At 45.4% G+C, this 25,947-nt stretch overlaps 1 protein-coding gene across 1 annotated transcript in view; it reads right to left on the bottom strand.

Moving 5' to 3' along the window:
• MFAP5 (microfibril associated protein 5) overlaps positions 1-25,685 on the bottom strand; it is a 28,831-nt gene extending 3,146 nt beyond the window's left edge. The window contains exons 1-7 of the mRNA XM_055003021.1: positions 25,542-25,685; positions 25,194-25,256; positions 20,285-20,335; positions 14,273-14,302; positions 8,740-8,766; positions 3,593-3,680; positions 1,892-1,965 (exon numbers count right to left, since the gene is read on the bottom strand). Of these exons, the coding sequence (XP_054858996.1) occupies positions 1,892-1,965; positions 3,593-3,680; positions 8,740-8,766; positions 14,273-14,302; positions 20,285-20,335; positions 25,194-25,254 (331 nt within the window). The 5' untranslated portion in view covers positions 25,255-25,256; positions 25,542-25,685. The remainder of the gene's footprint in view (positions 1-1,891; positions 1,966-3,592; positions 3,681-8,739; positions 8,767-14,272; positions 14,303-20,284; positions 20,336-25,193; positions 25,257-25,541) is intronic.
• Between the last annotated feature and the right edge of the window lie 262 nt (positions 25,686-25,947).

The raw sequence follows: 25,947 nt of genomic DNA, 5'->3' as shown, positions 1-25,947 counted from the left end.
ACTGATCTCAATTGTCTGGAGATCAGTGGTAATTCTGGGAGATCTCCTGCCACCACCTGGAGGTTGGGAATCCTATCTTTGGACCACCATAGATCACACCCACCCACACTTTGGAGACTGTCCTCTACAATAAGCCACTCACTGGTGTCCGGTCCAAACACTGGTTCTTGCACACAGAGCTATTTGGGTTACCTCCAAGAACTTTAAACAACTTCTTACTCACAATAATGCACTTCCTAATTATGGTCACAGACTCTGGGACCAGGGCCTGCAGTAAACCAAGATCCCAACTCTGCCCACATATTCAGTCTAACAGCACAATTACCAGACCTAACAATACCAGTTATACCATCTCAGGTTCATTCACTTGTTCATCTTCCAATGTTATGTAAGCCATCAAGTGTCAGCAATGCCCTTCCGCTTTCTACATTCGACAAACAGATCAGTCCCCATGCAAAAGAATACATGGATATAAATTTGACATACAAAATCACAACATCCAAAATTCACGGAAGAACACTTTAATCTTCCAAGATGTTCCATTGCTGAACTAAGGATGGCAATGCTCAAACACAGAAACTAGAAAGGAAGATTCCAACATGAGATAGTTGAACTTCACAAATTCAGAAAAACAGATACTTCCCCCGCCCCCACCTGGGCTAAATAAGGACATGGAACGCTAATCTTACGACAAATGCTAATTTTCTGTATTTCACACCCCTGTTCGAATCAACTAGTTACAGTTTATACCTTTGCTTCCTGACTCCCTTCTTTGCAACACACCTCCCACCAGGGCCGGATCAATGGGGGGGGGCAGGGGGGGTAGTCTGCCCCCGGCGCCTCCAAAGAGGGAGCGCCGGGTGCAGCTGCCAGCCACTGGGAGCACTCAGGTGGCAGTGCAGGGGGCTGGGAGGCCGCCCGCACCATTCGCCTACCCCACAGGACAGGGGTATATAAAATATTCTTTCAATATCTACTTCAGAATCACTTTTTTAAAAATCACATGCCAGTTAGGCTCCCATTTATTTGTCAGTGAAATGCCATGTAGGCTCCTTATCACTGTTGCAATCAAAAGTCCGTATGGAAACACTGACCAGTCAGGCCCACAGAACTTCTCCGCTGAGAATTCAGTGCATAGCATTAAACATATTGCAAACCCAATATATGATTTTAATATATTCTTATTTTTATTCAATTGTGTATGTAAGAAAAATCCTGATGTTCTGTTTACTTCTTCATGAAGTCAACAGAAAAAAAATTAGGACTGCATCCCTTTTCCCCACCCCAAAAGGATAACGCATGCACAAGGACACACAAAACCCAGCAATGTCCTCTTTTCTCCAGACACAATGTTGTTGGCATATCCTATAACACAAGACAACCATTTGTTTGCTTCCGTAAATTTGGAAAGAATGGCCACAGGCATCTGTATGATGAGCTCAGGACAAGGCCACAGAGAAGCCCCAGAAGCTGTCTTCAGCTGTGTTGTGAGGAGGCATCCTTTTCTCAACAACACTGTTGTGGTGTGTCAATCATGACTGAAACTGCCAGTGAGACTTCATAAAAACTCTCAAAAACAAGAATGCAGTTCTGTTCTTCTGCGATTTTATTATTTCATGGTCCACGCAAGTTTAGCTCATAATTAACTGCACTGTGAACTTCCAGGAGATTAGATCCACCAGTGCCCCGCCCCTGTCATTGATAGAGCCCTCTATTAACCCCGCCCCCTTTTTACTATTCTACCTGTGGTCCCACAGCTGCCGCAACATACAGATGTCAACCATTTTCCTAAGATAAATGACCTTGTACAAACAACAACTTATTTTTTTTTTCCTTTCACAATCAAGAAGGGTTGTCGGAAAAATCTCCGCCAGCATTCTTCCTTACTCACCCTGCATAGCTTCATCCTCTTTGCAGACAATCCGAGAACAGATCTCTTTGTTTATCATATATGTTCTACGGACACTGTCGCCAGAAAGAACAAGAATAACAAGGTTCTCAAAAACATCCTATTCAAGCCTCTGCATGTGAGAATGACATGATGACATCTTAGAAACATGGAAAATATGAACTTTTTTTTTTAAAAAAAAGCAAGTTTCTTACCCCCAAGGCTGCAAAGACGCATGAAAATAAAATATCAGTTACTGTGTACATCCTAAATGCTTGCATGGATCATGTAGATGGGAGTAAAGAAGGCTTTTGGCTAATTAAGAATGTATAGTTTAATCACAGAAACATAACAAGATAAAAATTAAATGACAAAGATTAAATATAAGGTTGCCATGTTGCTGGGGTAGCAAAACAGAGGGTGGGGGAGTCACGTCGGGGAGAGCATGGCCTGATGCAGAAGTGATAGGTTATGCAGGAGCTGATTGACTAAAAAGCAGCCCGAAACGCTAAATTGGGGCTGATTTTTACTGAATTGGCCCCAGTGCTACTCATTACTTCCACACCGTGCCAGGAGTAACATCATTCCTGGTGCGATGCGGGGCACATGGTGGTGCTCAGGAGTGTGTGGAATTGGCTTTGCCCTCCCCACCAGGTTTCCACACCTCTTTCCCCTCTGCTGGCCAGGTGAAAGGTGAAGGCGGGGTGGAGGCTGGGGGATCCCCTGCCCCTACCAAGGTACTGGCAAACCTAATTAAATATGTAACCCTAAGTGCTCCAATTTGCTGTATCAGCAACTGAGTTAAACTAGGGTCTTGGCACCCCCTGCAAGGGGCTTGACAACCCCCAACCTGATTGGGAAGAGCCTGGGAAAAGGACTGGGCTCTAATGGACATTGTGCTTTTATGTTAGAACTCTGATGATAGGAGCTGTGGCTGTCTCCTCTGCCTCTGTCCTGTGAAAGCGTGCAGAGGAGGGGGGCCCCCTCCTGAGCTTATCTACCTGCCTCCAACTTTCAGCCTGAGAAGAAGAACCATTATCATGGATACAGAACCTTGGAACTCCCAAACTTTCTAAAATATCCTCTCCGCTTTCATTCCTAGTCACTTTGCTGTGCTTTTTGCTTGACACATACACCGTAGCTGTTGGGGGACGGGAAGTGGGAACCTCGGCTAGGCTGGCAGCTAGGGGGGTGGGAACTGGGCTGTACTTAGAATTCAATATATGCTTGGGGCTTGGGGCAGAACTTCATTCCTGGAAACGAACCTGTAATGGATTGCTGAACTAGTAGATTATCAATAAAGCTTTAACTCATGCAGTTCTGGACTCATGTAGTGAAGTCATTGAGATCTACCTGGCAGAACCTTACAGGTTTTGTGTCTGGGGAGGTGACAATTAAACTGTTATAACTGTTTTATTAAAATATTTATGCCTTGATTTTCTTTTATCTGTATTTTGCTATTCATTATTGAAAGTTGTACCTTGTTAATGTTTATTGTTTGACTTGTTCATTTTTTACTAGTCACTAGAAAAATCACACCCAAAGACTGTGCAAGCATAGCATTAAATCTGCAATCTATGTGAGCCTCAGAATTTCAAAATCATGGAACATACATTTCAGTAGGAAGGAAATATCCCCAAACTCTTTGGGTTTTCTAAGGAAAATGCTGGCTTCTGTTGGAGAAACCACAACCTTCTTTCTTACCTGGTAACACACAGGTAACTGATGCATTGCTTCACAGGCTTGTGGACAGAGTACAGCCGTGTGCATGGAAATTGCTCTTCGCGGCATTCTGGGAGAAGACAAAAAATGACACAGTCAAGAAAATGCTATGAATCCTCGTGGGGTTTGTTTGGTAAATAAATACCCCCTGGATGGATGCCTGTGAAAAACAGCTGCTGTGAAACTGAAACAGTATTAAAATCAGGTGAGAAATCTTACCTCTCCCAGCATGCTCACATACCGAGAAAAGGTCTAGGGATGTAAATTTTCCAGAAATTTTGAAGCCATAACCCCCCCCCCCCAATTTTCCCATTTTACCCCATCCTGGAAAATGGAAATTTTTCAGAAAATTGAAATATATGCAATATGTGCTGTCCTAACAATTCTAAACTAATTTTACTGCATTAACAACAAAAATGTATGCTTTGTAACTTACTTAGCATATAAAATTGCAATATTTGATATATTTATGTATTTTAAGAGCTATAAATGTCTTAGTTTTCTACAAGCAAAATTGCAAATATACTTAGTACTTGAGAGACAACTGCAAGCTGATGCTCCCTATGCTACCTTAGCATATGTATCTTAATATTTGTTATCTGAAAAATAGAAAAATAGTAAATAGAAATTTCTATTTCTATTCTGAAAAATACAAAAATAGTAGTTAAACAGAAAAACTTTGTGGAAAATAAAATATATTATTTGCTCAGAAAAATAACATTAAACATTGAATGTTGAAATAACATTAAACGTTGAACTATTCTGTAGTGCATTATACACATTATAGCATTTTAATTATGTACAAAATTAATCACATTTTTTTATATTTTATATATGCCAATAAAGGCTTGCTTGACTGCCTGTTAATCACATTTTAAAATAAAAGTATTAGCACCTCAAGTCACAAATCAAAATCAGTTTCTGAAATGTCTGATTCTGAGCCTCAATATTTATCTTCGTGGTGCTCCTTGGAAAGCTGGAGGTTTGCATGAATTGAAATAAAATTATCTACTCTTTCACACCTTTTAGTTGCAGAAATGCACCTTGAATTTAAGAGTTGTAAATGTCTACAGCATGCCCGCATTTCACTCATTCTAAAAGAGAAAATACTCCATGGGAGTTTTTTCAGTGCTCCCCAAAAGTGGGGGGAAAGGCCTCAGGAAAAAGCAAGGGGGAAGCCATTTCCCCTACAAATTTTTCCAGCTTTTCCCTGGGCCTTCATATCTCTAATAAGGACTAACTTGAGGTGATTTATTTTCAATTGGTTTCCCGTTCATCCTATTCCTCTGTGGAATCTTCTGTACCTTACAGGAGAAGACTGTCACTAAAACAATAGTGTGCAGCCAGCTTGGAATGTTATCAGATGTGTTCAGGGGTCATTTCGTAGAAAAAGAGCTGGAGGAGCTTATTAGCATAACTCATTAGCATATGCCACACCCCTTGCCATCACCGGAAGTGTGAAAGCATAAATGATTTACATATGCTACACCCCCAACATCACCTATCCTGGCTGTTTTGGACCCAATCCTGGCTATTTAGAGCTGAAATTGGGCCCAAAATGGTGAAAAGGGGCTGAAAATGGCCGAAAAGGGGCCCAAAATGGTCAGGATCAGGCCGCTGCTGAGTGGGAGAGTGATCCACCACCCGTCAGAGGCCCGATCTGGGCCGTTTCGGCCCCAATTCAGGATGAAATGGGCCCAAAATGGCCGAGAGTCAGGTGGGTGGGGCCACCTGAAATGTGACCTCTTTGGGGAACTGCCAGAACTGCATTCCAGCGTGTTCCCCCTCGAAATGAGCCCTGGGTGTGTTAATAATGGAGAACTCAAACCCAGTGATAATGGGATGTTCTCCAGTGGAGGCCAGTTAAAATAAAAAGGGCATCCTCATAAACAAGAACACTTGTGGCATGCACCAGAAGGACAGAGGATGCTTGTAGGACAGCATTGCGGCCTTCATGAAGTCTATGGACCACTGATAATGAGCCTGCACGCCCACTTTTTTTCTTTCTTAGGGGTTAATCTAGGGAGATGAAAACTCCCAGTGAGAGTTCACAATGGAGTGGGCCTAGATGGCTTGTTCACATTAGCCTTCCGGCACGTACCTGTTGCCAACAAGCAGGGCTTTTTTTCTGGAAAAAGAGGTGGTGGAACTCAGTGGGTTGGCCTTGGAGAAAATGGTCACATGGCTGGTGGCCCCGCCCCCTGATCTCCAGACAGAGGGGAGTTGAGATGAGGGCAATCTCAACTCCCCTCTGCCTGGAGATCAGGGGGCGGGGCCACCAGCCATGTGACCATTTTCAAGAGGTTCCAGAACTCCGTTCCCCCGCGTTCCCCCTGAAAAAAAGCCCTGCCAACAAGTCATCTCAGCACTTTCAGCTTCTGGCTCAGGACTGGACTGCGCATGTGTTATCATAAACACATTTACTTAGGAGAAAATGCTATCAAGATCAGTGAGATTTACTTCTGAATAAACATATCCCGAAGCAGACTGTAAACTGCCAGAAGCTGGTAGCCACACAGGGAAGAAGCATGAATGCACATCCTCAAATACGTTCAGTTCTGGCCTCTGTCAGGCACAGGGGATTGAGTTAGACTGACCACAGATTTCACATCAAATTATTACATCCTTGGATGAACAGAAGTCTTTTCACATGACAAGAGCAAAGGAGCTCTCCATGTGCTGAAAAGTGCCACTGAGTTCCCACTGTGGTAAAGGGGTGAAAATGTGCAGACACAAGACAGAGAGAATACCAACAGCAGCTGAACTGATATAAACATGTTTTCATAAGCAAAGCCTTAGATCAAAGTTGTGCCCTACAGTAGGTATGCTCAGCACATGAGTTGTGTGTATAGGTTTCCTGGCGTGACACATCCACACTTTTGCAGCCCCAGGCAAGCAGGAAGGCAGAAGATTTAATCAGCCATTGTGGACTACCCCACTCAACGAGTGGGCTGCATTTGCCTTGGCAAATTATACATTGTGCGAGCAAGCTTGACAGCTAGCAAGAAAACACACTGATAGCCAAGCTATTTCATCAACAGCTGGTATGCAGCAACGTCTGTCTCAAAAGCAAGGGCTGCTTGAAGCTAGGCTTGGCCTGCAGATGATGAGATTACCACCTTTAAACCCTTCTGGCACTTTGCCGTGTGGATGGAGTGCATCTGTCTGTAGAAGGAGCCCTCTAGCCCTACAACAGAGTAGTGGAGAAAGCTGTTGTTGACTGACTCTCTCCAGAAGATGCACTGGTCATTTGAAGGCCTCCCTAACTAAACAGGGTCCTACAACTGAGACTTGTGCTGGTCTTGGGTGGCAGGATGGCTTTAAGTAGAGAAGCTTAACTAAAGATTCTGGCCATTTTGGCCCAAATTGGGCTGAATCGGCCTGGATTGGGCCGCTGCTGTACGGGAAAACCCTCTCCTGCCAGGCAGCAGCCCGATCCTGCCCATTTCAGGCCCAAATTGGGCCAAAATGGCCAGGATCGGGCCTGAAACAGCCTGGAACAGGCTGGCAGTGGCCCGATCTTGACCGTTTGGGGCAAGAATTGGGCCAAAATGGGCCCACAACAGCCTGGATCAGGCCCAAAACAGCATGGAATGGGCCGCTGCCACGTGAGGAGACCCTCCCCTGCCCAGCAGCAGCCTGATCCTGGCCATTTTGGGCCAGTTTCAGCCATTTGGGGCCAAAACGGGCCGAATACCCACTAATTATGTGGGTATTTTAAAGAGGCACCGGAACACAGTTCCGCTGCGTTCCGGCTGAAAAAAAGCCCTGAGTCCACCTATTATTTATTTAACAAAATTTATATCTTGCCTTTCTGTCTTCATAAGGGCCACCACAGTGGCTAACAAATTAAAGCATACATAATAAAAACCACATTTTAAAACCATTAAAACTGAACAAAACAACATCAACAACACATCATTAAAACAGTTACCAGAGCTAACAAAATACAAAGACATTTAAAAGAAATAAAACACTGGACACAAAAGTGGGCTCACTGAGGGAATGCCAAAGGAAACAACAGTTTTCAGCCGCTGGTAGAATATGGCAACAGAAAGATACATGCAAATCTTCCTGGGGAGAGAGTTTCAGAATTGTGGATCTATTAAAAATCTACTAAAAGATCCCATCCTTTAGGCAAGTTAAATCAGCTACTGTGTGTGCCAGACCTTTTTCCAGTTCTGGCACTCACTTGACGGAACAGCTTGCCAGATTGTGCTAGGAAAGCTCCCCCATGACTGGCTTTCAGGAAACTCTGCAGAGAAGAGCTATTTAAGTAAGCGCTTTTACATCCCATTGTCCGTCGTATTTTGCAGGTTAATAGTTGAAGTAGGGCTCTATTGTTAAGCTGTTGTTTTAGTAAAGCTGTTGTGATTTTGCGCTTGCTTTTATAATCATAGTGTCTTTTTAGTGGAGTGTAATGTGCCTGAGTCCTGCTGGAGAGAAAGGTGGGGTAGAAATAATGTAAACAGACAAACTTTTAAGAAATATTGTACTTCTTATCAAAATAGTTTCCTGCTTTTTCCAGCATAGTGTATCTTGGTTTAGAAAGACTGCCATCTACTGGGAGGTGATGTCTTGCACAATGTTTTGTGTTGATTTGGTTGTTCTAATAAAAGGGTTTTTTTTAAAGTAAAATACATATGCCCTGATGATGGCCCAGGTAGCCTGATCTTGTCAGATCTTGGAAACTAAGCAGGATCGGCCCTGGTCAGTATTTGGATGGGAGATTGCCGAGGAAGGAAGGCCAGGATTGCTACACAGAGTCAGCAACACACCATCTCTATTTGACGCATGCCTTGAAAACCTTGGCAGGGGTCTCTATCATTTGGCTGTGCCTTCATGGCAGGAAAAAAAAGATATTACATAGATTTTGGTCTTGGTTTTGGATTTTGCATAGAATGACAGGGCTGCACAAGTTTTTCCATCTCTGCAGAGGCCTTGTCAGGGGTTATCTGGCAACAGAACAGAAAAGGGCTGGGGAACTTCAGGGCGGGGAGAAGGGAGTGTCTCAGTCCAACAGTTGACTTACTCTACTATACTGGCTTCATTGGAGACAGGCAAAACATAATGAATAAAAATGTTTCTTAGGGGAGGACAAACTGGAGCACACAGGGTATATAACTTACCAGGTACTGCTGTTTGGTTGCTTAATGCTGGAATTAAGAAGGGAAAGTGTTAATCCTCAGCATGTGACCACAAAGCTACACCCTTCAAGGACAGCTGCAAAGTATCAATGCAAATTGGTTCCTGAAAATTCTTTTTACCAGATTCACTGGACATTCTTTGAGCCTTCATCTCCCGTAACTGCCATCCAGTGACACGTGATTCCAATATTAGGCTTCTCAGAGCTGATACCTAGCTAGGCTTCTTTAGCAGTCTACCCATATGCAACCTGAAGACTCTTTTTGTCACAAAACATTAGGAGTCTGGCATAGAGAATACACACATACACATGAATCAGTCTTATATTGAAGCAGGCTGTGGGTTCATCAAGGTCAGGTTGGCAGCTGCTCTCCAGGGTCTCTGGCTGAAGCACTTCCCGTCACCTCCTGCTGGGTCCTTTTTAACCGGAGATGCCGGGGGGGGGGGCTCAACCTGGGACCACCTGCAAGCAAAGCAGAGGCTCTTCCACGCAGCCTCATTTCAGATAAATCTTAGAAGGGACAGTCAATATATAGCCGTGAGCCTTTGCTCTGAAGTACAAGGCTGTTGGTTTTTTGTGTGCGAGAGACTATTTTGGCCCACTCAAAACATTACTTTAGCTCCTTTTTTTGGGTTAGATTCTGTCAAATTGAAGAATACTCCAGGGGTTTTACCTCCATATTAAGGAGAATGTCATAACGGGACTCAGCAAATCCCAAGTACCACGTTGCTATGGTACCTAGACATTTCATTGTGGCACCTAGTACTTTCATTAAAAGCTTTTTGTTTGTTTATAAACTGACCTTTTTGCATCAGAATGTTTTGTTGTATGACATAAAAATAAATGTGCATAAAAGTAAATGTGCATGGAAGGGTCCGTGGCTTACTGGTGGAGCATCTATTTGGCATGGGGAAAGTCCCAGGTTCCATCTTTGTCATCTCCAGTTAAAAGGATCAGGTAACAGGCGATGTGAAAGACCTATCCTGGAAATCTTGGTGAGTTGCTGCCTGTCTGAGTAGACTTAGTAGACTTACCGTGCAATCAGTTTAAGATTACACAGTCAATCCCTTTTGGACAGAGGACAAATAGTTTGGGGCCAAACCTAATCTTGTCATGGAAGTGTGCAAAGTCATTTATAGGATAGCATCATCCTGAAATAATTGCATGATTGGTATCTGTAGCCTCTGACATGAGACGGGGCTTTACCTGGGACTGGCTAGAGCCCCTGATCTCATCTGTATTATCCTGGGTCATCATGAGAGCCTAGCGCCGGCGCATCCTTTCTTGCCCTCCCCCTCGCAATAGAGGAGTGGCAGACCAGCTCCAAGTCTTCCTGGATGTCTCATCTGCTCCGACTTCAGGCCAGGCTATGAGACTAGGGTTGCCAGGTCCCCCTGCCTTCAGACTGGGGGAGGGGGTTGTGGGGGGGGGTACACTCCCTGTGTCCTTACCTGTTGGTGTGGGGGCCTTCCTTCGCTGCTCCAGGAATGACATCATTCTCAGCACAACAAGGAAAGCTCTGGAGCGCACAGGAGAGCGCTCCGGAGCTCCTGGGCCCGTTCCCTGTGCCTCCCCCCCCCGCACTAGCCAGGAGAGTAATGGCAGGGAGGTGGAGGCTGGGAGCACTGAATCCCCCTGGCAATCCTGGATGAGGCAGAGATGCCACTGGCGGCTTTAGTCAACACTCCCTGTTTGAATGTGGCCGAGCCATGCCTCTTTGTTACTCTTACTGGACCTGTCTGCAGCTTTTGATACTGTGGATCATGCCATCCTGTGAGGTGCTTAGAACTAGAAAAAGTGATTAAGGATTCTGCATTGGAGTGGTTTAAATGGTTTCTTATGGGCAGGACCCAGAGGGTTGCTGTTGAAGGCCAACTGTCTTCAGTGTTATCAGAGTTAGACTTGTCTTGTGGGGTTCCTCAGGTAGGGTTGTGGCTGGAGATCTCCCGGAATTACATCTCCAGGCAACAGAGACTAGTTCCCCTGAAGAAAATGGCTACTGTGGAAATCGAGTTCTCTGGAATTATACCCTGCTGAGGTCCCTCCCCTTCCCAAGCCCTGCCCTTCCCAGACTCTACCACCCAAATCTCCAGGAATTTCCCAACCTGGAGCTAGCAGCCTTATCCTCAGGGCTCAGTCTTGTCCCTCATGCTATTCAACCTCTTGTGTAAAGCTCTCAGGAAAAATCATTTGTGGATTTGAAGTAGGCTGTCATCAATATGCTGATGACACCCAGCTCTAGATCTTTTTATCCAAATAGCTGGATGATGATGTGGGGACCCTGAACCAAGGCCTTAGTGCCGTGCGTAAATGGCCACGGGTGAAGAAATTGAAACTGAGTCTTTATAAGACAGAGGTAATGCTGGTTGGGAAGACTGAAGTCTTCTTGAGAGACATTGTGCCCCCCATCACTGAGGGAGTTTGGCAGACTCTTGCTGACTCAGTTAAGACCTTAGTGGTTATTATGGTGTAAAGAAACCGGCCTGTTTGATCAAAAGAGTTAGGTCTCCCTTGGCCAGAGTCTATATGTATTATGGATAAGTGTTGCGCCAGTGTGAATGATTTCACCATTTTAATTGCCCAGGTACTCACAGTGCTGTTACTGGAGTCTCCAAGTTTAGTGAGGCAAGACTGTAATGTCCCAGCTAATTAGCCTTGTCTGACCCAGCTGAGGTTCTCATGGGAGATGGTACCTGCCCATAAGAGTGCTATGCAGATTCGATGTAACTGCAGAACGCCCTCACATGACTTTGCAGGACACTGATTGGTCACTGAGATCTTCCCTGGTCTCGGGCCACTGGAAAATTGGAAAAGTATAGATTTTGCTCTTAGCACCTGCTTTTAGCCATGGCTCCATGCTTAGTTTATGGCGTTTGGCCCTTACCTTTTGGATTATAACATTGCTTTGCTGCCTTGGACTGCGAAACTTGTGCTAAGAATGCTGTTAAATCTGCAAGGTACCAGCATGGCTTAGATTGGCAAAAGACTTTGCCTGGTGTGTATAGTGTTAGGACCAGTTAGATCTTTATTGTTGTATCTATGCTTTTTGCACACTTCCAAATATAATTTTTAATGCACAAATTTAATAAAAAATATTCTTCTCAACTGGGTTGTGTTTCTTTTGTTCCTGGCTTCAACCTAAACCAGTGGCCCTGGCCAGATTTGGCTCAGCTACCTTGGCCACCATTTTTTTGTGGAGCCTCAGCAGTACTAACTCTCAGATAAAGTCCGGTAAAGCCAGAGGCTTATTTCCCCCAGCTTCTGTGCCAGGCTTAGTTGGGAAAAACGCTGGAGACAGCAAAAAAGGCATTCTACCAGCTTCGTTAAGCACGGAGGATGGCCCTTACCTTGACTTGGCTGATCTGGCTACTTGGATTCATGCTACCAGGGCTTTTTTTCTGGGAAAAGAGGTGGTGGAACTCAGTGGGTTGCCCTCGGAGAAAATGGTCACATGGCTGGTGGCCCCGCCCCCTGATCTCCAGACAGAGGGGAGTTGAGATTGCCCTCCGTGCCGCTCGGCTGCGTGGAGGGCAATATCCACCAGCCATGTGACCATTTTCAAGAGGTTCCGGAACTCTGTTCCACCGCGTTTCAGCTGAAAAAAAGCCCTGCATGCTACAGATGCCTTGAGGGTAGGAAGCACCGGGTCCTTCAAGATTTCTGTCTTCCCAGCCATCATCATGCCAGTGTTTTCCGGGTTCCATTTCAATATGTTCACTTTCAACCAACTGACCCCAGCTGTCAGGTAGCAATTTAAAACCTCCACTCCATCGCCAGGGGATTTGAATAGTGAGATATAGGGCTGGGTGTCATCCATGATATGACATTTGACTACAAATTATAGGTAATATCTCTGTAGGAAAATCATATGTGAAATGGCTCCTAGCAGAAGCTACTTCAGTGTTTAATTTAAGGCAAGGCTTTGACCTGTATTTTGGAAACCAAGACCCTGGAAACGGTATCTTCCATGTCATACATTAATTGGTATTTTTTTCTTCACTGCATATGCATGTTGATTGATAATGAACCGAATAAAACATGTCCTGATGGTTAACAGAGTGAGTTTGTTTGAATCTTGAGGGGCCAACAGGGAGTAATGGAGAGGGAGAGAGTGGTCAAAGGTTTTAATGCAACTTCCATATACAAAGGATATGTACTTCAGAATGCCAGTTACTTGGGGGCAGCTGCGCCCTTTGTGCAATGTTTGTTGGTTTCTTAAAATCATCTGGTTAGCTACTGTAGAAAATAGAAAACTGGAGTAGAAGGGTGCCAAGGTCATAATTTGCCTATTGCACCAAAAAACCCTTGGTCCAGTCTTGCACAAGTCACCATGCCAGGTAAATTTGGACTTGCGGGTCACCTTACTGAAAAGGTTGGGAACCTCTGATTTAATCCTAGCTCTTCCCAGAGCTTAATCCCTTTTGCCTCCTAACATTTTCCCAGAAAGGACAGTTCCCCCAATCCAAAAAGTGTGAGCAGCCACCAAGAAAGTACAGGGCCTTGTTAATGCCGGGCAGTGTTAATGAGGGAACAACCAAGAGGTGGCAAGCTGAAGACCATAACTGGCATTCGGGGACAAAGGGGAGGGATCGTCCTTTAGATTCACGGGTCCCTAGGCTGTCAAGGGCATTAAAAGACGCTACACTTCCGGGTGTTTAGCGAACATTTAGCGCAACGCCGGGATGCTCCGCGGGTGTGTGGATTCCGCGATAGACTCATAGGGTTGGAAGGGATCTCTAGGGTCATCTAGTCCAACCCCCTGCATAATGCAGGAAATTCACAACTACCTCCCCTCCTGCTGGAGAGTGACCCTTGCTCCATTGACTTCAGGCTGTTCTGCCTGTCTTGGTACCCAAGACCAGCATTATAACCTGCCAGCTCTTGTATTTGGAGTCCAGGAAATGGAAACTTTGGCGGCATCTCTCAACGGTTTCTCCCCTCACCTTCCATTGTGTGTGCTGGGAGCATTTGGGATGCTGATACAGCCCCTGCAAAATTATGCCAGCATTAATTGGCTTCTAGTGCAGGGAGACAGTGGAGAGGGTTAGGGTTTGGGGAGGGGGAGGACTTCAGCGTGGACCTCAGCGTCCACAATCCCAGGCAGCCATTTTCTCTAAGAAAACTGATCTCTGTGGTTTGGTGATAAGTTGCAATTCCAAGAGAACTCCAGGCCCTGTCTGGAGGTTGGCAACCCTTCCACCAAGAGGCACCAATAAATCTAAAGCCCTGAAACTTTTGAGGCAGTTTTTAAGATCAGGGTCTTTTAGAATAAAGTTTCACATTCAAATGAACATCTGAATTTTAAATTTTAACTTTCACATTCAGAATTCAACTGGCAAAAAGCTGAAATCTGAACAAACTGGAAACTCGTGAACATTTCTGTCTACTGCTAAGTGGCTCCTCTAGGCCTTGCAGAGCCCAAACATACAGTTAGGCAGTCTTTAAGGAGCCAACTGTGAAGAGCAGGCCGGGGGTCTTTTCCTTGCCATCTGCAGCAAGAAAGGGGCTGGGCTTACCTGGCAATGTTGCTCCAGGACCAGGCACACCTGGAGAGAGAAGAAAGGAGATTAACATGGCCGATATTTTCAAAGTGGAAAGGGAAACACGAACCAGGTGGAAAGGGGAGCTGGGGCAGTGGTGTGACGCCATGCCTGGCTTGGCTACTGAAGGTACAGTTCACAAATATGTTTGTTCTACTATGTTCCACACTTTAAAAAACTTAGTTTACACATAAAAGAAATCATGTGTCAATTTACCCAGATACCAGCAAACAATGTGGAAATGGGAAAGAATTCACCTAAGATACCTGAGAGATCAGTGGATGGTTCTGCATCGAGCACTTCTGGAAAAGGGATGATGGACTTGGAGCTGCCCCTTACATAAATTCACAGAGGTGCAAATTTCACAAAACACACGTCTATTAGCAGATCTGGCCCACAGAGGGGAGAGGTTTTCCTTTTCCACACCAATGCTTGTGGCCCTTCTGGCAAATTCCCAGCAGTCAAGCACCTTGTTTTCAGCAGAAGCCCTGGACACTAGAAGTTCATTATACACTACCACATCCTCAAGCCCCCCGTGTGACTTCCCTGGTGACCAGATGACCAGGTGTGACTTCCCTGGTGACCAGGTGTGCTCTTGGACTTCCGTGCTCAGAACTTAATTCCCAGTTCTAATTGGGTCTGCAGTGCCCACAGACAGATGGCCTAAGCCTTCCCACGTGACACTTTCCCAACTGGAAAGAGCTCTGGAGAGCTGGTGGTTTCAGGTGAGTAGCTGTGTTGGCCTGCAGTAGAACAGTGGGATTTGAGTCCAGTGGCACCTTAGAGTCCAACAAGAGTTTCCTTTCCCTGTAACTTAACAGCCTACAAGCCATACATTAAGTATTTTATAAGTAGTTTATAATTCCATGGATAAATACGGCTAGATCACATGTACTTTTTTTAAAATCTTGCCTGACAGCAAGATCTTCAGTTTCTGTTGTTCGGAAATATTCTGTAGATGTTCAGTTCAGGGAGTAATATATTGATTGCAAAGTAAATTGTAACGGGGGCAGCTAAAAAGAATATGGGCAATTGAATCAACTTGATCCATACAATGAATACAATAGCACTTCTCAGGGAGAATTCTACTAAAACGGCCCTTCATCTCAGCGGAAGGTAACGCATTGCATCTGAGTAACATGAAAGAGTGTTGATGTTTTGGAACTGTTAAGTAGAAGAGATATTTAGCCAGTTCAAACATTTTCTGGTAGGATAGATGAAAGTAAATTGGGGAGCATATGGGGAAATAGGGCTCGCAAGCTGCCTATGGTGGGAGTGAGGAAGTTATTCAGCCATTCTGGGTCTTCAGTCCAGGCAGGCCTCTCTTCTTCCGCCTTCCAAGAAATCAGAAACCATCCATTATCTTCGTTTTGTTATCTAGGGATCATCCCTTGGTGAGTTCAGTCTCCTGTGCTCTTAGCTACTTGTGCAAGTCAAGATGGAGTCCTCATCTTCCTTGGTGTGTTTAATAGCCAAGAGAGATTCTTCAGTGTGCTTAGGGGGCTTCTTTCCCTTCCTGGCTGCAGGAAATGTGCACGCTGCCTTTTGGCTTCTATCAGCTCTATACCTTGGGGGTAATTACCGCTGAGGTATGATGCTGTTCTTCTCCAGCCAGGATCATCTGTATGTCAATAGCACTGGCTGGTTCTGAAGTGACCTTCCCAACTTATTTCTCCACTTTCCTCCAGCAAATCAGCAAAGAGTCCCTCATAGCCTCTAGCTAAAGAGAGTGCAAATCTCAAATTTATCTTTTTGGACTGCAGTTTTGCATTGAATCCTTGGTTATAAGTCATTAAACCACAAGACCCTCAAAGCAGGGCCTGCAATGTCTGCTGGTCTTTCCCTTCGACCATTTTTTAGGCCTCCAGACTGATGAAGAGTTCTGAAAGCTCACACTTTGTGTTATGTTACTTTGGTTTGTCCTAACAGAAGATGTTTTTGGATGATACAGGAAAGGCTCTGTGATGTCTTTCAGGCAGCAAAGCTAAGCCTTGTGTGGATGGAATCCTGAAGACATTTCAGCTGTTGCTGCTCGCTGGCCCATGCCTTCCCTTCATAAGCAATGTGGGGCCTGTCAAGTGGAATATTGTGATTTGCGGTGGCCAGGGCTTTTTTTCAGCTGGAACGCGGTGGAATGGAGTTCCGGCACCTCTTGAAAATGGTCACATGGCTGGTGGCTCCGCCCCCTGATCTCCAGACAGAGGGGAGTTTAGATTGCCCTCTGCACCACTGAGCGGAGCGGAGGGCAATCTAAACTCCCCTCTGTCTGGAGATCAGGGGGCGGGGCCACCAGATATGTGACCATTTTTGCTGAGGGGGATTTAAACTTTTAAAAGCTTCCCCCTTGTTCCAGCTGACCCAAAGTGACGTCATTGTGCAATCCTGGGAGCGTGCACACACTTTGCACGCGCACATGTAGTACCAGGAGCACCACCTCCCACCAGGAGTTGCCCCCTGTGCTGGCAACCCACTGAGTTCCACCACCCCAGAAAAAAAGCCCTGGCAGTGGCAAAAATATTGCTAGGGACTCTCTCAGAATGGCCACCATCATTGCAATGTGATCTTTGTTTGCTATGGCTGGGTGGTTTTTTGTTTGCTTTTCTACATAGTAACTCAAAAAGAGAGAAACGTGGTAAATAGCACAAGAAAAGCAAAATTACCCACGTCTGGCTTATTAACACTAATAAATCTATAATACAACCAATGTCAAGCCCGTGAGGCTTGACATTAGTTGTATTGTAGATTTATTAGTGTTAGTAAGCCAGACGTGGGTAATTTTGCTTTTCTTGTGCTTTTCTACATAAGCAACCAAGCAGGGCTGCCAAGTTCATACCAGGGAATTCCCTGCCTGAAGCTCCTGTTTCCTGCCACTGCTGCTGATTCAACAAGCGGAAGAAAAATGATCTAAAAAAAATCCCTGTTGGGTGATGGAGTGATGCCATCTGGTGATTCCTAGAGTAGACTGACATCACCTCTGGTTATTTCTGGAAGTGATGCCAGGCAACTCTAGGAATAGGTAGAAATGCTGTGATTTTCTGGCAATTCCTAGAGAGAGGTGATATCACTTTGCCCGGGAAGTGCAAATGATGTCATTGCTGATGCTGCCCCGCCCCACATACAAGAGACTTCTGGTCTCTTACTGATTGCCAGGCCATAAGTGGCAACCCTAAGACCAAGTCATCATACTGGTGTAAACTCAGGTCTCATGAGTGACCAGCCATCTTAGGCCATATCAGTAGTTTTCTCAAGGAACGTAGTGTTTTACATGTCTCTATTAACTCATTTTACAATAATCACTTCATTTACAACCCAGGATGGCTGAAAGCTGCTGTAATCTGCCTCATTGTGGGAACAAAACTGAAAAGCACAAGGAAATATAGCAGCAACGGGCATCAGTAGGACACAAGGGTAGTAATTTATTGGTCCTATCATTACTTAAAGAAAAAAGTGTACAGAAAGCAGGGTTTTTTTATGTCGCTGTGAAGAGCTGGTTGAAGTGCTGTCCTGCTTGGATGCCACCCTGCCACCGTCACCCTCCTACCACTTTGTCAGCCAGTTTCCTGCCATAGTGTGTACAGTAGGATAAGGATGTATCACTAGGAAGAAAATTGATTCTTTTGAAAAGCTGCGTAGGAGGAGATTTTTGCGGCCAAAAAGACAAAAAAGTGGGTTCTAGATCACACCGAGCTTCAATTTTCTGAAGAAGCTAAAATGATAAAACTGAGGTTATTGTACTTTGGTCACATCATCAGAAGACAAGAGTCTCTGGGAAAGACAATAATTCTAGGGAAAGCTGAAGGCAGTAGGAAAAGAGGAAGACCCAAAATGAGACGGATTGACTCAATAAAGGACGCCATAACCTTCAGTCTGCAAGGTCTGAGCAAGAACATTAATGATAGGATGTTTCGGAGGGCATTCCTTCATACTGTAGCTGCAACATGGAAGCAACCTGGTGGCACATAACACACACAGACACACACACACAGACCCTGGTTAACGGCCATACTAGACTACTGTAACAGACTGTACATAGGGCTTGGAAAGCTCCCCAAAATCTTGGTTAGACCAAACTGTGGCTGCCTGGCTGTTGAAGGGGGGGGGGTCAGGCTGTCGCGGTCAGACATTTGTTTTGGTCTGTTGTTATTCATTGCCTCTTTATCCCAGGCACAATGCAATGTGTTGTTTTGAACTTTAAAAATGAAATGTTTTTAAGCTGAAATACCTGACAGGCTTCTCCAAGATGAGTCTAACAAAGTGGTGCTCATGTTCTTTCTTTCCCTCGAGTCTTTCACTTACCTGTAAGAGTAGTGTCCCACAACATTGAACTCCTGGCTTCATACTAATTAAATTGCAGTCCTTCCTTCCATGTTGTGCTGTGTTGCAAACATGACTTGGGATTGCTTGTCTGTGTTATAATAAATACTGGAGGCTACCATTATAAGGGCACAAATTGAAATTTCAAAATAAGGGGCATGTGGCACCTTCATAGGTCCTGAACCTATTTTATTTATTTATTTATTCAATTTATATACCGCCCATCCCAGGAGCTCTGGGCGGTGAACAGTTAAAATTGATAAAAACAAAAACTAAAATCAATATACAAATAATAAAACAGATTAACAAGGTGCAGTGGTGGGGAGAACCTTCCCCACCCCAAAGGTGGGAGGCTGACATGGCACCGCCCCCTTCAATCACCAAACGCCTGGCGGAACAGCTCTGTCTTACAGGCCCGGCGGAACGATAATATGTCCCGCTGGGCCCGGGTTTCCATTGACAGAGCGTTCCACCAGGCTGGGGCCAGGACTGAAAAAGCCCTGGCCCTGGTTGAAGCAAGGCGGGCTTCCTTAGGGCCGGGGACCACAAGTAAATATTTATTCGCTGATCGGAGCGATCTCCGGGGAACGTACAGGGAGAGGCGGTCCCGAAGATATGCCGGTCCCAACCCACTCAGGGCTTTAAAGGTAAGAACCAACACTTTGAACCTGATTCGGAATTCAACTGGAAGCCAGTGCAGCTGGTGCAGGACAGGTGTGATGTGTGACTGGTAAGGTATACCAGTCAGGACCCGTGCCGCTGCATTCTGGACCAGTTGTAGTTTCCGGATCAGGCCCAGGGGTAGCCCAGCATAGAGTGAGTTACAGTAATCTAGCCTGGAGGTGACCGTTGCATGGATCACTGTAGCCAGGTCCTGGGGCATCAGGTAGGGGGCAAGTTGCCTGATCTGACGAAGATGGAAAAATGCAGACTTGGCAACCGCCGTGACCTGGGCCTCCATCGATAGGGAGGCATCCAGGAACACACCCAGACTCTTTACCACTGGCAAAGTTGCCAGTGGTGTCCCATCCAGGGCAGGGAGCTGGATCCCAACATCTGGCAGCCCCCGTCCCAGCTGCAGGACCTCCGTCTTCACTGGGTTCAATTTCAGTCTGCTCTGTTTCAACCATGCCGTCACAGCCTCCAAAGCTCTGGCCAGATTGTCTGGGGCCGTGTCTGGCCGGCCGTCCATCAACAGAAAAAGTTGGGTGTCATCCGCGTATTGATGACAACCCAGCCCAAACCTCCGCACCAACTGGGCGAGGGGGCGCATATAGATGTTAAATAACATTGGGGAGAGTATCGCCCCTTGGGGAACCCCGCACACCAAAGGGTGACGGGCCGATAGATCTCCCCCGAGCGCCACCCTCTGTCCCCGACCCTGGAGAAAGGAGACCAGCCACTGTAAGACTGTCCCCCTAATCCCCACGTCGGCAACTTAACTTGTGAAATGTGCCAAGATCCCATTCTGTATGACTACACATCATTTATTCTCAGGTGTACACATAAACATGCATGTACAACAACTATCTGCCTTTGCATTTCTGAGAACACAAAATTTACTTGATAGCTAGAACTATTTACAGCAACATTTTATGCACGTTTACTTAGGTCCACTGAAATTTACTCCCTAGTTAGGGTTGCGCTACTCGTGTAGAACCAACAGAAATGTACCTGTTGGAACTTCAGAGTCCTCTTGAGCAAACACCACGGGCAAAAGCCAATCTATAAAGAAAGAAGAAAAAGATTCCATCACTTCTGTAATTTGCACACACAGGCATAAAGTAGCAGGTTCAAATTAGTGACAACTTCTCCCCCATTCTTGGAAAAAGGTGATGCTGAGTTCCCAGTCAGTTTCTCTCTATCACTGTATCAGAAACATGCAGAGGGTTCTTGGATGAAGAAGAGCAGGAAGTAAATGTGAACGTTCTCCACCTCTAGCTTTTTGTGAAACTTGGCATTTGATGGGTGGAAGTGGCAGGCAGAAGCCACTTGTGGATTTCCAAAGTGCTGCTGTTGCTTTGGCATAGCACTGCTTGCTTACATGTTTCATGGTTCACAATGTGCCAAGTGTACATTGGTAGCTGAGCAGGTACTGCGAGTAGAGATGAGCACGAATTGAATTACGACCCCAAAAAATGCACGAACCAGACCAGTTCGTGATTCACGAATCAGTGGTTTGTGGAAGCTCGTTTCCACGAATTTCCACGAACTGGTCTACTGGTTCGTTTGGGTCGTATTAAAGGGGCAGTTTAAATGGCCATTTCCCCAGGGAAATAGCCATATAAATTTTTCCTGTCACTTGCAAGTGGCAGGGCCCTTTTAAACTATCAGCTGGCAGGCAGCGGGGGGGGGGGCGGAATCCTAGTGGTGGCGATTTGAGGGGCGAGAAGGCCATTTTTGGCTTCCTCTGCCACTTTGTGGGCCCATGCAGTGGTGGAAGAGGCCAAAAATGGCTTTCCCGCCCCTTGCAGGAGGAGGGGGGGGACGCCGCAGGCCTGCAGAGCAAGTTAAGTGTGCAGCTGGGGCTGGGGGGGGGTGGGGTTTGGGCAGCCTGCTAGCTGATAAAGGGACCTGCCACTTGCAAGGCAGGAAAGGGCCCTTTAAACTGTCAAATGCCACTTTCCCTGCTGCTGCTAAGCGGCCAGAAAGGGGCATTTAAACCCCATGAACCACAAACTGGTTCGTAAACTTGCTCCATTTCGTGCCACTTCGTGGTTCCTGGTTCATGAAAACTCACGAACCACGAACCTCATGGTTTGGTTTTTTTGTGGTTCGTGGCCATCTCTAACTACGAGACACCAGTTAAACCTCCAGTGTTCTCTCCTCTAAAAGAAAACAACTTTGTCATGCAGCCAGGACTGAAAGTAAACCACCATGGATTATCTGTAAGAATGTGGTACCTTCCACTGTTACTCAAAAGGAAAAGATTCTTCAAGAAAAAACTTTTAATCCAAAAATCCAAATACCTTACAAAGTAGAAGCAGGACTCCAGAGAATCAAGAAGAAGGACTCTGGCCTCTCACTCATTCTCTCCCTGTTCTTTTCCAGGTTATTCTCTCCCTCATTTTCTGAACGGAGTCTAAGGAATGCTGGTGTGAAATATCTCAGCCCGACTGTTCCAATTATATGACAAGTGGCCAACTCATTCTTTTGCTATATTGCTCTTAGAAACTGGTGAGATCATTATAATCTAAGATTGTAAAGGTGTGTTGTTGTGGTTTCTGTTTTTTGAGTGGACAGTTCTCTCCACAGAGGAACTAGTGTACAATTTCACTATTAGGTCCTAGTCCTAATCCTCTTGGATGAGGAACTAGGGGAGAATTTATCCTCTTGGGTTGAGGAATCTGTAATGAGAAGCTGAAATGAAAGAATGAACCTTGTTGCCTTAAAATCTTCATTGTCGTGTTGCTGAAATAAAATAGTTAAATAGTATTTGGGGTGTGTATGGTTCCTTTCAAATGTGATTTTGCTTCTTTTGCACTGAGAATAAAATATCTCTTATAGCTAAAAGTTAACACCATCTTCTGCTTCAAGCCCACCTGAGAGAGAGAGAGAGAGAGAGAGAGAGAGAGAGAGAGAGAGAGAGAGAGAGAGAGAGAGTACTGGTAAGAAACAGGTTGCTTCTGTGCCCAAAGCAGCCCTGGAACCTCTGACTACTCAACAAAGGGAGAGGAGGGTGCACAGATGCACATTGACTTCAGTTAGACAAAACATGAGGGAAGTTTCCTGAAAAGCTGGGCAGGAGAAAATGTCTGCATTGGCTGTCAGAGGAAAATGAAACTCATAAAACTCATAAAAACTCATAAAAATGGAGGGGAAAGGAAAATTGGCAAAATACTCCGTAACAGTAATCAGCAAATGAACAGGTGGAGAGACTATGAAAAGAACAGTACATTGCAGGCATTTCTGCATTACAAACGTATGAGGGATTTATAGGTACTTAAGTTCCAGGCTTCCACCAATGAATTCTGGTCATTGTCTTTTGGAATGGTTACTCTCTTATTCTTTGGCTGAGTCGGGTAGGCCAGTGGCTGAGAATCAGGATCTGGGAGAACTCTGAAGAAAGGTGCCAGTACACCACTCACTACTGGGAGCACAGGAATACAGCAGCTCAATTCCTGCCAACTTTTACTAAGGCACAACTCAGATTCTCTGTTTATGCAGTAGAGTCCAGAGAACAGGCACATCAACATTGCAAACCTAAACCAATCACAAATTGAAGTTTTGCGGAAGTGCTGAAAATTATCTTATGGATCCCTGGAAGTTCCAAAGAAGTTAGGGGAGAAATCGTCAAGCAGTGGCAGAGTTCCTTTATAGAGCTTTGAGATACATATCATTCCAGGTCTGTCCCCAGCTTTTCCATTTTTTTCTCCCCAAAAAGATGTCCTGCTTGCAGGATATTTATGTCTCTGAGACTCTAGAAAGCGAGTGCTCGTCAGTGTAGACATTGGTAATCTGATTCAGCACAAAATTGTTCCTGATAGGCAAATCTCAGAGTTTGGGGAGGAAAGCCAAGTTTGTGGAGCGGCCAAGGTTGTGCCAAGTATCTGGAGCTGCGGATTCAGGTCATGGCTATCGCCTCCTGCAGCCTTGAGCTGCTTTCACTCAGCCCAGATTTTTTTTAGTCCAACCTTCTGTGCTAAGCTACAGTACAGGACAGCTGGACCAAGAGGATGCATAAGAAAGCTGGTGGAAGGAAGCCCCACCATAGCAAGGATCTCATATAACAGCCTCAGCAAGAACATGAGGGCCTCGGTGGTGGGCTGTCTATAACCCCTGCTGAACTAGCAATACTCCTTCCAATGTACTACCCAGGATCCAGACCTTGAACCTGTTCTGGTTGTATTCACATCCCATTCTCTGCTGTTTCCCCACAAGTTAATGAAACCATGCACGTGGATGGGGTTGAATACACTGCCCAAATTACTTACTACTGTATATTTCCTCTTATTGTTCTATAACTATCCCAGTGCAAGTATCCTAGAATAATCTGAAGGCCCTAATTACTGCTCTTAAAATATCCCTCCACTGCTTTGCTTTTCTGAACAGTGCATGGCATTTTTATGCTTGCACCCACCGAACTGGCACTATGCTGAGTTAATGATTTGGGGTCTTCAGGGAGAACTACAGCTTAAGTTCCACATATTACTCTGATCTGCTGCTCCAGGTCAGAAGTTGTTGTGCAAACAGCTGCCCTTAGTCATTGTCACAGGTCTCTGATTTCTCCTTCCTCAAGATCCAGAGGAGTTAGCCATGTTAGTCTGTATTTGCAAAATAGTAAAAAGACCAGTAGCAGATGCATCGGACAAAGAGAGCTGTAGTTCTTGAAAGCTTATGCTACAATAAAGTTGGTTAGTCTTAAAGGCGCTGCTGGACTCTTTAATATTTTGCAACGACAGACTAAAAGCTTATGCTACAATAAAGTTGGTTAGTCCTAAAGGTGCTACTAGACTCTTTACTATTTTCCTTCCCCAATAGTAATAGTATTTCATGGCTAAATGTGTTTTGCTGCATTAATTAGTCCAGGGCCATTAAGCCATGGCTGGGCCTCTGTGCTTTCAGATATTTCAGGCTCCCTCTGGCACTTCAATCTTTCACCCCACTACAGCTAACGGCCTGACTGGTAGATACTAGACAGCAGTACACAGCCTTATATCCATTTTGAGGGTCTCCTGAAGAATCCTATTCAGAATTTTAAAAATATTTGTATTGTGTGATTAGAGCTCTTCAGGGAAGCACATTTTGGGCCCCTGATAGCATACTCTATCAGGCCCCTAGTTTCTGCAGGGCCCCTGGGCTTCAGCCTAGTCAGCCTTATGAATAATACAGCCCTGAATTAGTCCATACTGGAAACAGTCACATAATTTAACACTGATAATAACTGTCATTATAGCTGGGGTGAAAATAATGTTCTTTGCAGCACATCGTAACATATTTTAAGCAGAAACTTCTGTGTACTGCCACTCGCTCGGTCAAAAGCTGAAGTTGATTGAACACCAGAAATCATTAAAGGGCAGAGATTCAAATGTCAGAAGAAGATGCCCTAGAAGAACTTTCCTCAGCTAGGGACACATCTTCCATGAAGTCTTCTTAATGAGAAAAGAATTTGTCCTTGCTGACAAACTTAATTTTTGAACCCATTCTTGATTTGTCCCTTCATGTGCTCTCCATGCTGCTGCCCCATGGAAGTCTCGCATGGCCAAGGGATGGAACCCTTTCTCGGGGTGGAAAGAAGAAATTAAAGTCCACCACTTTAAGAGAAAGATTCCATCAAGGCTTTTCCTGCCCTTGCTTGATGGTTGTCTTTCAGTTCGTTTCAGCATCTGACAGGCACTTGAGCCTGGGAGGGGCTATGAAGGAAAGGGGGTGGGGGCGGGGGCACAGTCACTCTGGATTTGAATTCTGTCGCCATTTGCCAGTTTTGTACCCAGGGGACGTGACCTGTAACTTCCCCTGGCATTCCTGCTCCTATTATCACCCCTGCCAAGCACCTTTGAGAGCAATTTTGCCCTAACTGCCTCCATACAAGCAGATCGTAAGAAGAGAAAATCCAGAAAGCCCAAGGAGAACTTTCACTCACCCGCCGGAAGGACAGTGAGAGCTATGAGGCACAGCAGCCTCTGGGCACCACAGGCCGTCATCCCTGCCGAAGGAAGGAGAGAGAGAAGCAGATGAGCTCTTGGTTAAGCTGCAGTATCCTTGTTCTCTCCACTCTCCATCATCAAGTGCCCCCCTCTCTTTTGCTCCATCCAATGATCAAACCATCCCAGCTGTACATAACACTGCCTTTCCTTTCTATCCCTCCATTCTTTCCTCCCAAGCATCTGTCTGCCTGTTCTCACCCACCGATCATTTCCCCTAACGAAAAAACCCTTCTAAAGTTCATCCTCCAAACATTATTTCCAGGGGTGCAACCCCTTCCACTCACTGTTGCCCGGGCAATCTGTTCCTTTCCACTGCGGGCTCTTCAGGCTCTTTCCCCTTCAGCTAGTCCCCACTTTGGCCTGAGTCTTCAGACTGCAGCCACTCCCAATCCCAGCAAATGTTCCATTTTGGCTTGCCTTCAAACTTCAATTTAAGAAAGAAGTGGTCGGATTTGCTGTCATAATGCAAATGGAATGAGGAGCAGGGGAAAATAGGCCCACAATCTCATTCCAGAGTTTATTATAACTCCAACAGGGTGGACGCCTCCTATTCACTCTGGCTGGGGAATGGGCAGGGATGAAGTCTCAGGTCTTCCATGCACATATGCCCTGTTTCATTCTGCCCCCAAGAGGAGGAAAAAGCACTTATTTTTACAAGTCCAGTAGCACCCTGAAGACCAACTAGATTTG

The sequence above is a fragment of the Eublepharis macularius genome, chromosome 18, assembly GCF_028583425.1.
Source record: "Eublepharis macularius isolate TG4126 chromosome 18, MPM_Emac_v1.0, whole genome shotgun sequence".
NCBI lineage: Eukaryota > Metazoa > Chordata > Lepidosauria > Squamata > Eublepharidae > Eublepharis > Eublepharis macularius.
This window is presented reverse-complemented; position numbering and strand designations above follow the sequence as displayed.